At 57.6% G+C, this 14935-nt stretch overlaps 1 protein-coding gene across 4 annotated transcripts; it reads left to right on the plus strand.

Annotated features, from left to right (window-relative positions):
- Nucleotides 1-115: 115 nt before the first annotated feature.
- ASB10 (ankyrin repeat and SOCS box containing 10) lies at nucleotides 116-12517 on the plus strand. 4 transcript variants are annotated; one of them, XM_047763582.1, is made up of 6 exons: nucleotides 119-1827; nucleotides 2557-2824; nucleotides 6457-6976; nucleotides 11516-11629; nucleotides 11857-12042; nucleotides 12193-12517. In XM_047763582.1, exons 1-5 carry the CDS (start codon nucleotides 1455-1457, stop codon nucleotides 12040-12042), a joined length of 1461 nt encoding a protein of 486 aa, XP_047619538.1. In that variant the 5' UTR covers nucleotides 119-1454; the 3' UTR covers nucleotides 12193-12517. The 4 variants fall into 4 exon arrangements, 3 of the variants coding, with proteins under 3 accessions (XP_047619540.1, XP_047619538.1, XP_047619539.1); XM_047763583.1 differs by lacking the exon at nucleotides 119-1827 and adding an exon at nucleotides 1835-2403; XR_007132658.1 differs by lacking the exons at nucleotides 11857-12042; nucleotides 12193-12517 and adding an exon at nucleotides 11084-11352 and having other exon boundaries at nucleotides 116-1827; nucleotides 11516-11582.
- Nucleotides 12518-14935: the final 2418 nt, after the last annotated feature.

Consider the following 14935-nt stretch of genomic DNA (forward strand, 5'->3'; position numbering starts at 1 on the left):
GCTCAGATTCAACCCCTAGCCTGGGAACCTCCATATGCCGCGGGAGCGGCCCTAGAAATGGCAGAAAGACAAAAAAAAAAAAAAAGAAAGAAAGAAAGAAAAAGAAAAAGCCTGAGTCTGGAGGCCAGTAGACCTCGGTTCTGGACCGCTTGGTGCCAGCGTCTTGTGTAGTCTTGCAGGTCGTTTCCTGTCTCTGGGCCTCAGTTTCCTCATCTGTAAAATGAGGAGAGGTTGGGTCAGCCGGTCTCCAGGGTCACATCTAATCTAGGATTTGGTTATTTCTACAAGAGCATCTGGGAAATCGGGGCGGTGAAGGCTCTTGGGCAGCCATGGGGTGGAGTAGGGTGGGGAGAGAAGGTTCTAGAAGAACAGGCAGGTGTTGTAACCAGAGCAAGGGCTGTGAGTAGACCCAGTGCCTTCTCTAGAGAGTTCTCCACCACCTTCTTCCAAAAATCACCCTCCCACTCTCACTGGCTCGAGTTCTGCTCCCCTTCCTCTGACCCAGAGCTGGCTCCTCAGGGGGCTGGAGGGGACACAGCCTCCTGCCCTTGGGCAGAAGTCCACCCTCGGGGGCTGGAGTCCGGGGGACTCGGAGAGTGGGAATAAGATGCTCCCAAGGGCTGGGCTTTCTCCAAAGAAGCTGTGCGGGGAGGGTGTGAATAAAGGTCAAGGTGAGAGGCAGGTGTGGAGACACCACTGGGCAGGAGCCAGAGCGCCCGTGCTGGGCAGTGGTCCCCAGGGGCCGGCTTTGAGTCTCCTTTCTCTCTTTTCTCCCCAAGTGGAAGTAGTCTCATTGTCCTCCGGTGCCTGAGTGGGCAGGGCCCTCCTTCCTCCTCCTCCCTCTCCAGGTAGAAATGCCAGGGGGAGACCCGGGGTCACTCCGGAGATGGGGGGAGTCCGTCCCTAGGCGGGCGGCCTGCAGGCTGAGCCCTGCTTCGCCGCCAGAAAGCCCCTGGAGGGGCTTCCTCTTGGAGCGGGATGTTCTCTGCCTCTGCCACTCTTGCAGATCCCTCCCTTGCGTTCGCAAGTGGGAAGGCGCAGGGCTCATGGGTGACATTGGGGAGGGCAGGGAAAGTTATCTGGTACCCACATACCCTCCCTCTGGGATCAGAGCCCGGGCCGCAGGCGGCCCGCCTGGGGGAGCAATGGTGGATGAGAAAGAGTGTGAAACAGCAGCGTGAGAGCCGGCATCCCTGCCCCCATTCTAGTCCCAGCCCTGCACCGAGGTGTCACGCCTTGAGACAGAGCCCTCTCCATCTCTGGGCTCTGTTTTCCTTTACCTGTGAGGTTGTGGCTGGGACACCAGTCCTGGGGGGGTCCCTTTCAGCCCTGATGTGTCCAGCTCCAGCATGAAGCTCCACCCTTACTCCCTTCTCCAGGCTCCTCCCTAATTCCCACCCCCAGCCAGAGGCCTCCTTCCCTGGCACTGTCAAGTGGGACCTTCAGGGCTATTTATGGCCTGGCCTCTGAGTGCCCCCGCCCCTCCCACACTGGGTCTCTGCCTGGCTGGGGCCCAGCACCACCGCCCAGTCTGCCAGAGGCCTTGCCCTGGGTCCTGCTGCTCTGGCTCTCTGGCCATGCCGGGGAGAAGGAGCTCCCCTCCGCGGTGGGGACGCCATGTGGGGTCCCGGGTTTGGGGGCACCAGTCCTGCCCAGCCCGGGTGCCCCGTCCGCCTTCGCCACTGCTGTGCCAGGACATGGCACTGCAGAACGCCCTGTACACCGGAGACCTGGCCCGGCTGCACGAGCTGTTTCCCCCGCACAGCACGGCTGACCTGCTGCTGGAGAGCCGGGCTGCCGAGCCTCGCTGGAGCTGCCACCAGAGGGGTGAGGGGCGCCGGGGGCACCGGGTACCTAGCACTTAAGGGGAAGGAGAGGCCCCTGGCTGCTGCTCTCCCACCCCGAGGCTGACCGAGGCCTTGGCCCAGGAGAGGAGTCATGCGGAGCCCAGAATAGCTCCGGCTGAACCCAGCGGCCAGGTCAGGCTCCGCTCCGGGACACTCTCCCTGCATCTGTCCCTGTCCCCCTCCTCCTCTCCCTGTCTCTGCCTTTGGCCCCTACCTCTCCTCCCCCCAGGCTCACCCTCGGCCCTCATGAGCTGGTCCCCAGAAGAGTGCAGGGGGCAGGGCGAGCCCCCCGGCGACACACATGCCCTCTGTGCCAGGCTGGTGGAGAAGCCCAGCAGAGGGTCCGCAGAGCGCCCGGAGTCCAGCTCGGGCCCTATCGTCACCCGCACGGCCTCGGGACCCGCCCTGGCCTTCTGGCAGGCGGTGCTGGCCGGGGACGTGGGCGTCGTCTCCCGCATCCTCAGCGACTCCAGCACCGGCCTGGCTCCGGATTCCGTCTTTGATACCAGCGACCCGGAGCGATGGAGGGATTTCCGCTTCAACATCCGCGCTCTGAGTACGGGGCCAGGGGCACCAGGGTCTGAGCGGGAGAGGGAAGCCTGGCGAAGAGGCTCTGGGCTCCCTCTGCTGAGCCTCGCCCGCCTCCCCCGTCGCCTGGCGGCTCCTCGCCTCCTCGGGGGTCTGAGGCCCACGTCCCTTCTCTCCCCAGGACTCTGGTCTCTGACGTACGAGGAGGAGCTCACCACCCCTCTGCACGTGGCCGCCAGCCGGGGCCACAAGGAGGTTCTGCAGCTGCTGCTGAGGCGGCGGGCGAGGCCCGACGGCGCCCCCGGGGGCCGCACCGCCCTGCACGAAGCCTGCACTGCCGGCCACGCTGACTGTGCCCACGTGCTGCTGGTGGCAGGAGCCGACCCCAACATCCCTGACCAGGATGGGAAACGCCCCTTGCACCTCTGCGGGGGCACTGGCAGCCTTGAGTGAGTGACCCCTCACCCCAGCCCCCGGCACTCTTGGGGGTGCCGAGGGATCTCATCAGGGGCCGGTGGACCCGGTGAGCTGGGACGGATGGTTGAGGGCTTGGGGGAGGTCAGGATACGAGTGGTCCCTGAGCCATCCTACCGCTGGCCCAGGGAACTTAGGAATGGCCTGGGCTTGGAATGGTTTCTGCTCCCCCGGGGGGGAGGAGGGCTGTGGCAGGGCCCAGCTGCAGAGCCCACGCATTGGGGGGAAGCTGTGGATCCATGACAGGGAGGCTGAGTGCTGTAAAGTTTTCCTTTTTCTGAGCTTATCCTGTGCCCAGGCACTGTGCTGAGTAACAGAGCGGTAACAAAGTCATGATTCTGCCCTCGGGGAACTGACTGTCCAGTGATCCAGAGAGTCTGTGGTGGTTCCTTGAGGTCAGGGTCTGGTTCTCAGCTTGGCAGTTCTGGCATTTCCACACTGGCAGGCGCCCTCAGATGAATGGGCTCAGGGACTGAGCCCAACTGACCAAACTCACAAGGAACTGATGGCAATACCCAAATGCGACCATGTATTATTGACTGTGGGGGATACTCCTTTACAGTTACCCAAATAATTACGCGCTCTGTATAAGGGACCTTGGAGAATGAGTCCTCACAATATTTTGGTGAGCCTAGAACCCTGGCAAAGGGACTCTTGGCAAATCGATGAACTAATGGTACTTAGGGCAGAAGACTTTTCTCGACACGCTATACACCTGCTGAATTTCGCTTCTTACTCCTGAATGGCACCACATCTTTTTATCTTTGGTTCCCCTTTTCGTGGACAATTTCGCTCCCGTTAACTTCATCAGCCTTCAGAGGATTCCACTGACTGACTCATGTCGTGGTTGAAGACGAGTTGTACGCCAGCATGACCTGTAGAAACATACCCCGAGGAGTTCCCTCTGTGGCTCAGTGGCTTAAGAACCTGACTAGTATCCATGAGCATGTAGGTTCAGTCCCTGGCCTTGCTCAGTGGGTTAAGAATCTGGCATTGCCATGAGCTGTGGTGTAGGTTGCAGACGCGGCTGGGATCCGGCATTGCTGTGGCTGTGGTATAGGCCAGTGACTACAGCTCCAATTCGACCCCTAGCCTGGGAACTTCCATATGCTGCACGTGTGGTTGTAAAAAGAAAAAAAAAAAATGTATACCATAAGCCACATACATAATTTAAAATTTTCCATTAGCCCTATTTAGACATGAAAAAGAAACAGATGAAATTCATTTCTATTTGTCTTTTTAATTTTATTGGCACATAGTCGATGTACAATGTTCTGTCGTTTCAGGTGTCATTTTTAAAGAGTGGTAACATGTAATATTTACCGTCTTAACCATTTCTCAGTGCTCAGGTCAGTGGCAGTAAGTGCATCCACATTCTTGTGTAAGTGTCACCACCATCCAATTCCTGAACTTTCTTCGTCTCGCAAAACTGCAATTCTGCATCCTTTGAGCAGGGCACCCCTCCCCCGGCCCCTGGCCACCACCGGTGCCTTTCAGACTCCATGACTTGGACTGCTCTCTGCACCTCTTAGGAGTGGAATCGTACAGTTTTGTCCTTCTGTGACTGGCTTATTTCAGTTCACATCATGTCCTCAGGTTCTTCCAGGCTATACAGCCTGAAACAGAATTTCCTTCCCATTTAAAGGCTGAGCGACAGGCCGTTGTACGTATGTACCGCGTCTTCTTTATCTATTCATCTGCTGGTGGACATTTACGTTGCTTCCATGTTTTGGCTGTTGTGAATAATGCTGCTATGAATACGGGTGTATAACAGCCATGTTTTGGCTGTTGTGAATAATGCTGCTATGAATACGGGCCCTTGGGTGGCTCCTGCTGCTGCTGCAGGAGCCACCCAAGGGCCCCCCGGCTTGGCTGTGCTCAGACCGGCAGGAACACAGGGGTGATGCTCTGTGTTCCTTTTTCCTCCCCCTGGCCATGTCGCCCTCACTAGGTGTGGAACAAGTGAAACTAATTTTAATAACATACTTTTTATTTTTACTTTTTAAAATGTTATGGCCACACCCAAGGCATAAGGAAGTTCCTCTGCCAGCGACTGAATCTAAGCCACAGCTGCGGCAATGCCTGATCCCTTGATCCACCGCACTGGGCTGGCAATCAAGTCTGCTGCTCTGCAGTGATCCAAGCCGCTGCAGTCGGATTCTTTTTTTTTTTGTCTTTTCTGGGGCCATTCCTGTGACATATGGAGGTTCCCGGGCTAGGGGTCTAATCAGAGCTGTAGCCGCCAGCCTACACCACAGCCACAGCAACACAGGATCCAAGCTGCGTCTGCGACCTATACCAACAGCTCATGGCAACGCCGGATCCTTCACACACTGAGCGAGGCCAGGGATCAAACCCACAACCTCATAGTTCCTAGTGGGATTCATTAACCACTGAGCCACGACGGGAACTCCTGCAGTCAGATTCTTAACCCACTGTGCCATAGCAGGAACTCCAATTTTAACATATTTTATCTAACGCAATGTATCCAAAAATGTTTATTTTGACATCTCATCAATGTCAAAACAAATGAGATATTTTACATTCTTTTTCTGTACTAAGTCTTCAAAATCAGTGTGTATTCTGAACTCACAGCAGGTCTCAATTAGGACTCGCCACTCTGCAGGCGCTCACTAGCCACATGTGGCTGGAGGCCACTGACCTGGACAATGCAGTTCTGTGCAATCCCACCGTTTAGTTCTGGCCACGTTCTGGCCCAGCCTCCCTGAGCTCACACTTCCTCTTTTGAGTAAGCAAATGTATTTCTTGAACTCTTTTGGAGAATTTCAAACATATAGAAAGGTGGCCAGGATCACAGAGTGCGCCCCCTTATGGTCCATCACCATCAATACCACCTGCTCCCCCACTCCACCCCCCACTGCAGCCTTGTGAACTCTCAGGCATTGTCTCATCCGCTGCTCACAGCCACCTCTTTTGTCTCCATATTAGCAATTATCCCCATTCTACAGATGAAGAAACTGGCGCTCAAAGAGGCTAAGTTCCCTTAGCCTTGAATTTCAGGGCACACAGCCTTACAGGAACATGCTGTCTTCCATGAGGGCCTTCTGGGAGCAGATCTGGCTGGCCAGTTTTGGTCTTGTTCTTTCTCCCATGGCCCAAACTGCCATTTGTGCCAACCTGTGCCCCCGCCCCTGTGAGTTCCAGCAAGCGGAGCCCTCCGTCTGCCCTGCTGCCCTGGGGGCCCCGAAGCCAGCTCCTTCCTTCCTAGCTGTGTGAACGTGCCAAGACCCTCACACCCTCGGGGTCTCAGTTTTCTCATCCAAACCTGCCCTAGGAATGTGTGAGGTGGGGCGAGTCAGCGCCCAGCCCACAGCAGGCATCGGGTCTGTGTACTGGCTGCTGATGCCCTTCAGTCCCACCCAGGGTCCAGGGCGCTACTCCCGCAGGGTCCGTGGACTCGCAAGCGAACTGCCAATGCTGCAGGATGTTTCTGGGCTGCCTCATGAGGCAGGATGGAGGGTGAGAGGCAGGCAGCAGCAGGAGCCACCCAAGGGCCCCCCAGCTTGGCTGTGCTCAGACCGGCAGGAACACAGGGGTGATGCTCTGTGTCCCTTTTTCCTCCCCCTGGCCATGTCGCCCTCACTAGGTGTGCAGAGCTGCTCCTGAGGTTTGGAGCCAAAGTGGATGGTCGGTCCGAGGAGGAGGAGGAGACCCCTTTGCATGTGGCCGCGCGGCTGGGTCATGTGGAGCTGGCAGACCTACTTCTAAGACGGGGCGCCTGCCCCGATGCCCGCGATGCCGAAGGCTGGACCCCGCTGCTGGCTGCCTGTGACGCCCGCTGCACGTCCCCCGCTGACGCCGAGGCCACCACTGCCCGCTGCCTCCAGCTGTGCCACTTGCTGCTCTCAGCCGGGGCTGACGCCGATGCTGCTGACCAGGACAGGCGGCGGCCCCTGCACCTGGCCTGTCGCCGTGGCCACGCGGCCGTCGTGGAGCTGCTCCTGTCCTACGGCGTCAGTGCCAACGCCATGGACTATGGGGGACACACAGCCCTGCACTGTGCACTGCAGGGCCCGGCAGCGGCCCTGGCCCAGAGCCCGGAGCGCACAGTGCGGGCTCTGCTCAACCATGGGGCCGTGCGCGTGTGGCCTGGGGCTCTCCCCAAGGTACGGGGCTGGGGCCAAAGGGAGGGTGTGGGGGGCACAGACCTGGGCTCCAGCTTGTTCAGGATGCAGCTCCAAACCATGGCACAAAGGTCAGTACTTTGTTTTTCATTCATCAAGTGACCAAAGCCCAACGAGGGCAAAGGTGAGGACACACACCAGCAGCAGGTGCATGTGCACAGGCGTGTGCACAGGTGTTTACACCAGGAGCTTGTGCACATACAGGTGTTGGCATTGTAGGTATGTGTACACATGCGTGTATGATGAAGGCAGACTGAGGGGCCAGTGGGGCCAGATTATTAGGGCTCCGAAGAAACCGGTGGAGCCAGGGCTGATGTGGGTGGCAGGGGGCAGCTGCTTCATCAGGGGAGAGAGCTGATGAAAGAAGCAGTTAGGAAGCGCCCCCTGGCAGTGGGACACGCCAGGCACAGGAGACCCTCCTCCAGGGCAGAGCCTGGGTCTTGAGGTTCAAGGCCTCCTGCCCATCTGCTGATGGGCATGGCCCTTGTTTCCAAGAGCTTAACGGAACAGACACCACAAGACCAGCAGCTGCTAGCCTGGCATCAGAGACAATGCCTCCCACTGTCAGTTTCCAATCTCGGATTTTACGTTAATATCCCCGAGGTGGGTTCAACCTGAAGCTCTGTGCTGCAGATACCCTGGAAGGGGGCTCCGCCCATGCTGTGCCATGTCTGGAGGGGGCACTGGGCCTGGGGTGGGGACCCTGGTTCTCCAAGGAGCTGGGTCAGGTGGTTTAGGGCAGCAGGCCAGGGGCAGGTCCCCCTCCCCACCTCCAGGCTTGAACCCTCCACCCCCGCCCAGACCTGGATGTTGTCCTGCTGTCCCGGCCTCTCCCCCTCACTCACAAACCTAGAAGCATCTGTCTAGATTCCTGAGCAAGACCAAATAATTAAACAGCCGGAGAGTTCGGCAGATTGGTCTCCCCTTTGGGAAAATACAAGAAAATCAACAATTAACACTAATTAATCTCCTATTAACACCAGATAATTAGGAGACGAGCAATTCCCTGTAATCTGACGGTGGCTCTGACAGCTAATGATTTCCCCTTTGGGAAGGGGGTGGGAGAAGGGGCGGAGCAGCCAACAATTTTCCTGGGACCCAGCTGCCCGCCCCCCTCCAGCCCTGTTCACCCTCCCTGGGGGACAAGGAGGCCGGCACAGCAAAGTGTGCCCCGTTCGTGCCCTCATCTGGGCTTCACAGCATTCCAGGCGATCCAAAGTCGGCATCCGTGGGCCGCAACCTGCAGCTGCTCCCGGCTTGGCCGGGGCCCCTTCCCCCAGTGAGGACCTCCTTGCTGCAGGGTGGCCTCCACGGCCAGTGTGTGGTCACGGCCAGCCCCAGCCCATCCCCGGGGAGCCACCATTCAGGACTGGGTGCTTGGAAGACCTGGAGCCAGGGTCTGGCCTTTACACATGTTTGTGTGACAAAGACCAGACCCTGGAATTCTGGGAACCTAGGTTCTTTGCGTGTGATACAGTCTTGACCTAAAGGTGACAAAAAGCCATAGGATCCCAGTGAGAAATTAGGAACAAGCACAGCCCTGACACATCCAGACTCTGTTCTAAGGTGTGTCACCTGCAGCATGGGGGTCCCTCAACCCTTCCAACACCTGCGAGGTAGGGGGCAACAAGGGAGCTCAGGACACGACCTGTGTGACCTTCAGCAAGTTATTTAATCTCTCCAGGCCTCAACTTACTCAGCTTTTATTTACTTATTTTTTTAGGGCCACACCCTAGGCCCTAATTCCCAGGCTAGAGGTCAAATCTGAGCTTCAGCTCTCAGCCTCCACCACAGCTCACAGCAACACCAGATCTGAGCTGCAGCTGCGACCTACACCGCAGCTTGTGGCAATGCCGGATCCTTAACCCACTGAGTGAGGCCAGGGATCAAACCTGCATCCTCACGGACCCTGTCGTGTTCTTAACCCGCTGAGCCACAGCAGAAATTCCAGTTTACTCACTTTTAAAACAGGATCCTCCTTCACAGGGGGACCAGGAGAATCAGTAAGTCATACGTATAAAGCCCTTGGGTCAAGGCCTAACCTGGAGTTACTACTGCTCAATATGTGTTGCCAGGATTGCGCTAAAGTTAATGTAGATGAAGGCGCTTGGAAAACTCCCCAGTGTAGGGTATCATTAGACAAGCGGGACAGCGGTGCAGGCGAGGGTACCTGCCGGAGGCTTCCTGGAGGGGATGGGACTTGGGATGAACAGGGCTTGGTGAGACCGAGAGGCCTTCCTCGACAGCCATCTAGGACGCTTAGCTCCTGAGCCTACCTGTTTTCTTTGCTGCAGCATATGCATGAGGGGTTATTTGTGGATGTGTTGTATTTTCCTTCTGGCAGAGAAACTCTCAGGAATCCCAGAGTGGGTTAGGAAGGGCGGAGGGACTGGTGTGAAGGGCAGGCAAGAGCAGGAAAGTTCAATATCACCAGCCTGTTCTTTCCCAGCTCCACGGAGGAGTGAGGCAAAGGACTCAGGGGAGAGGCCAGGCCAGGCAGATGGGCTGGGGCAGCTCCGGAAAGCGCTGCCCAGATGCAGGGCCGGAAGCAGGGGCCTCGGGTGTGCAATGCTTTGTCCAGGGGGCTTACTTCCTGGACAAGACCTTCCACATGCTCCCAGGACCCAGCAGCGCCCAGCACTTGCAGCCCTCCCAGCCTGCCGGGCAGAACCTTCTCCACTCCTTGCAGGCAGGGGTGTTAGAGGCCCTAGTGTTGCAGGCAAGTGTGCACAGGGGTGGAGGTTGTGTCCAGGAATGCTGCCTAAGAGACGGAACTCAGCGGTCGTCAGGTTTTTCAAAGGGTCTGTGGCCACTGCCTGTAGCTTGAGATACAGTGAGAAATGGAGTGGCTGAAGCATGAATCTGTTGATAGGTATTACCTGCAGGCATGGACTGGATGATGGTTCCTGTGTATGTCCAAGCTGTGCATGGTTGCCTTTCTGGCCAGGGGGATGGTGCCCTGGCATGGGCTGTGCCCCCACCGTGGCTCACCCTGTGGAGCGCAGGCCACCTCCTCAGAGAGGCCTTCCTTGACAGCCATCTAGGATGCTTAGCCCCTGAGCCTACCCGTTTTCTTTGCTGCAGCATATGCATGAGAGGTTATTTGTGGATGTGTTGTATTTTCCTTCTGGAAGAGAAACTCCCAGGCAACAAGGACCTGTCTCTCCTCCTCACTGCTGGGTCCCCAGGGCCTGACCCATAGTGACCCTCAGCAGATATCTGCTGAATGAAGAAATGAAAAAATGAATCTGGCTTGGAGTTCCTGGGGTGGTGCAGCATAACAAACCTGACTAGTATCCATGAAGACCCGGGTTCGATACCTGGGCTCACTCAGCGGATTAAGGATCTGGCGTTGCCAGTGAGCTGTGGTGTGGGTTGCAGATGAGGCTCGGATCCCACATTGCTGTGGCTGTGGTGCAGCTCCAATTCGACCCCTAGCCTGGGAATCTCCATATGCTGCAGGTGCATAAAAAGACAACGCAAACAAAAAGAATGAATCTGACTCCCACCTGATCCCACGCCCCTGATCCCCCATGTCAGGCCTCTGCTGGCCTCGTCCCTTCTCCTTAGATGCCCCCCCCGGCTCCCGAGTTCTCCCGGCCTTTGCAGCCCAAGCCCGCATCTCTGTGAACCCCTCCCCAGCCCTCCAGTCTCCGCGTCTCACCTGGCATCAGGCAGATTCTGCCCGTACAGTGATGGATCTTTTCATCCACTCAGGAGCTCCAGCCCCAGGTCAGGGACCCCTTGCCCCCCAGGAAGACCCCACAGAGAGCCCTGTAGAGGCAAGTAGGAGAGCAGGATGGCATAGTACTTAAGGGCAAGGAGCCACACCGCTGGGGCTGGATTGCTGGAACTACAGCTCGGGCAAGTTACTTCACTTCTCTGTGCCTCGGTTTCCCTTGTCTGTAAAACAGGGATGAGAACAGTCCGTCCCTGGCAGGGACAGGGATTAAGTGCGAAGAACCATTTGGGGTCAATTATGCACAAAAGCAACGTTAGCTGTGTTAGCAAAGTGCTGCTGATTTCCTGCCTCGGCCATAGCAGAGTACCACAGACTGGCTGTCTTAATAGAAATGTGCTCCGTTACAGGTCTGGAGGCTGGGAGTTTGGAATCTACGAGTCGGCAGGGGTGGCTTCTTCTGGAGGTTTCAAGGGAAAGTCTGTCCTAACTTTGGGTGGCGGTCCATGGCCCTTGGCCCCGAGACGCCTCGCTCTAATCTCTGCCTCTGTCATCACGTGACCTTCTCCCCGTGCGTCCGTTTTCTCTTCTAAAGACAGCAGTCGTCTCGGATTACGACCCACTCCAGCCACCTCATTTTTAACTTGATTCCATCTGCAAAGACCCTAGTTCTAAAGAGGTGATATTTATAAGTACTGGGATGACAATGTCAGCAGATCTTTGGGGGACACAGTTCAACCCACGAGAGCTGTTCCTTGGCTGTCTAGTGGTTCTGTGCGGGCTGATGGGGGCCCAGCCTGGGGGTCACCCCTGGAGCCCTGACTCAGCTCTTCCCCCTGCAGGTGCTGGAGCGCTGGTGCACGTCCCCGCGCACCATTGAGGTCCTGATGAACACCTACAGCGTCATGCAGCTTCCCGAAGAGGCCGTGGGTCTGGTGCCTCCGGAAACGCTGCAGGTCAGATTCTAGGACCCTGACCACACTCAGCCCCCTAAAGGGAAGCCCTGTGGGTCCCCCCAACTCTGCACCACAGAAGTTACTCAGAAAAAGAAAGCTCACAGAGTGAACCCCCCAAACACTCGCTCCTTCTAAGTAGACCCCCACTGGCCCCCAGACGCCCCTCTCCAGCAGAAGCAGGTGCCACTGGTCCAAGGCTGCCTCTGAGCCCCTCGTTCTGTCCCCAGAAGCACCACCATTTCTACTCCTCCCTCTTCGCCTTGGCGAGGCAGCCCAGATCGCTGCAGCATCTGAGCCGCTGTGCCCTCCGTGCTCACCTGGCCGCCTGCCTGCCCCACGCCCTGCCCCGCCTGCCGCTGCCACCCCGCCTGCTCCGCTACCTGCAGCTGGATTTTGAGGATGTGCTCTACTAGGTGAGGCCTGGCTTCTGTGGAAAGTCCCAGCCTTCGGGGTGGGAGTGGGAGGTGAATGGTCTCAGGCAAGGGCTGGGGGGTGGACCTCTGCACGGAACCACCCAACCTCCCAGACCACCTGCCTCTCTGAACCCACACCCCTTCTTCCAGATGTCCACTGCCTTTTGCAAGAGCCTGAAAGCAGATGCCCCAGGCCCTAGGGCATGCCAGCCTGCTTCTCACAGCACCTGGAACTCAGCACTGAGTGGAACGGACTCAGGCTGGGGAGGCCTCTCAGTAGGAGGTCCTGCTCCACAGGCAGGTGTGGACGTGGTCGTTCCCACCAGGAGAGGCGGATGGACCGTGTGGCCAGGTGACATCTGGTGGAGAGAGTGCTGGGACTCATGGCAAGTGACACCCTCCTCTTGGGGGTCTCCTGAGGCCCCCCTCCAGCCTGTCCCAGCCCTGCGGGCACATTAAACATCTCCAGACTGGCGGTGTTCGGTGCTGTCTCCAAGAGCCCTTCCTCTGAGCTGGCTGGCTCACAGGGGACTCAAGATGGGCAGATTTAGGAGTTCCCGTCGTGGCGCAGTGCTTAATGAATCCGACTAGGAACCATAAGGTTGTGGGTTCGATCCCTGGCCTCGCTCAGTGGGTTAAGGATCCAGCGTTGCCGTGAGCTGTGGTGTAGGTCACAGATGTGGCTCAGATCCACATTGCTGTGGCTGTGGTGTAGGCTGGTGGCTACAGCTCCGATTAGACCCCTAGCTTGGGAATCTCCATATGCCGCGAGAGGGGCCCTAGAAAAGACAAAAAGACAAAAAGACAAAAAAAAAAAAGGCAGATTTAGGGTGTTCCCATGGTGGCTCAGTGGTAATGAACCCAACTAGTATGCATGAGGAGTCGCAGACGCGGCTCAGATCTGGTGTTGCTTGTGACCATGGCATAGGCCCGCAGCTGCAGCTCCACTTCCAGCCCTAGACTGGGAATTTTTAGATGCCACGGGTGCTGCCCTAAAAAAAATAAAAATTAAATGGGCAGATGTATGGGGTCGCCCTGGATCTACCCCATGGTGCCAGCTGTATTACCTATCTCCTTTGGCATCTACTCCTCTTTGGAGGATCCCAGGCCGACCTGCCCCTCTGGTCCATGATGTGGGGAAATAGCCACCAGGTGAGACAGTGTTAGAAAAGTCCTGAAGGAGAGCTGGCCAGAGGACGCAGGAACAGAGAGGCTTGGGTAGGGCAGAGCCACTGCAGAACGAGGCAGTGGAGACTGTGGAGCAGGACAGAACAGGCGGCCTGGTGCAGGGCAATGAGGCGAGGGTGGGTGCCCACCCCAGCAAGTGCAGCCAGGCACCACGGCTCAGGTGAGAGTGAAAGGCCCCGGCTTAGAAAAACCAAGACAACTTTACTATTGTGTGTTCCATAGGTCAAGGGCCACCAGATGCACACCTGGTTCCTGCCTCTCTTGCTTCTGCTCCTGCAATTAGGAGCTGAGCTGAGAGTTAATACCCCTGAGTTCTAGTCCCGGCTCCTCCATGAACTTGTGGAACATAAGCCTCTTCCCGTCTCTGGGCCCAAGTTTCTGCATCTGTAAAACATGAGAGAAGGAGCGGTATCAGGATGTTTTTGTTGTTGCTTGTCTTATTAGGGCTGCACCTGCGGCATAGGAAGTTTCCCAGGCAAGGGTTCAAATCCGAGCCACAGCTGCCAGCCTACACCACAGCCACAGCAACGCTGGCTCCCAGCCGTGTCTGTGACCTGCACCACAGCTTATGGCAACCAGATCCTTAACCCACCGAGCAAGGCCAGGGATGGAACCGCATCCTCATGGATGCTAGTCAGGTTCGTTTCCACGGAGCCATGACGGGAACTCCGGTACCAGGAATTTAAGAACTTGCAGGCGAGCCTCAGCAGCCAGGAATCCACAGGAGGGAGGTGGAGTGGCTCAGAGCCACAGAGCAGCCAGTCCAGTGCACTGTGATCCGTGACGTCAAGGGCCGCTGGGCAGGTTTCCCAGGACCCCGGAGTGCGCAGGCGTGGGAGGTCACAACTTTCCCACCAACTGCTGGGAGGTAGCGGAGGGCGGGGCCAAAAAGGTGCGAGGCGGAGGGGCGGGGCCAGAGGCGAGACGCAGCAGGACCGAACCGAGCTCGAGAGGTAGTCGGAGCGCAGATGCAGACAGAGAAGCTGGGCAGAGGTGAGTGGGCCCTGATTCCTACCTGGCCACATGGGCCTGGGGCTGGCGGTCCTGTTTGGGCTTCCAAGTGTGGACACGGAGTGAGGACAGGACAGCCTGATGGGAGGGCCCGGGCCCAGAACCCAGGCCCACAAGCCGTGGGCCCTGACTGAGGCCTGGAGCCTCAGCTGTAGATGCTCCAGCCCGGGCCTGACCCCACAGGCCCACCCCACAGGGCAAGTGAGTGCAGGCTAGGAGATGGGTCAGGAAGTGGTTTCCGCCAGATTTCTACTCACGGCTCCCGGCCTCTCCCCGGGGAGCCCCTTCTTACCCCAGCGCGCGTGGGGGGGTGGGGTGCATGGGGAGTCCTGGGGAGAATGCCCCTTTGTGCCTTCCTCTGTCCAGCAGCGGTTTGAGCGCCTCCTGTGGCCTGGACAATGGTCCCCACTCGAGGGTGCTTTTTAGTGGGGACAGAGGCACTAAGCAAACAGGCAGGAAAGTATCAGAGTGATAAGCCCGCCCTAGAGGAATTCATGGGTGACTGCCAGGGTGATTGGGAGCTATGTGAGCTCAGGTGATGCTGCAGCCTCCTCTTCCAATGGGTGACATTTAACCTGAGGCCTGAATGACAGCGAGGAGCCAGCCATGTGAGTGGAGTGGGGAAGAGCAGGGGAGAGACATGAAATGATTTCCATTTTGAAAGATGACTCTGGCTGCTGAGTGGCTTGGGGGA

This window comes from Phacochoerus africanus, chromosome 16 (genome assembly GCF_016906955.1).
Source record: "Phacochoerus africanus isolate WHEZ1 chromosome 16, ROS_Pafr_v1, whole genome shotgun sequence".
Taxonomy (NCBI): Eukaryota; Metazoa; Chordata; class Mammalia; order Artiodactyla; family Suidae; genus Phacochoerus; species Phacochoerus africanus.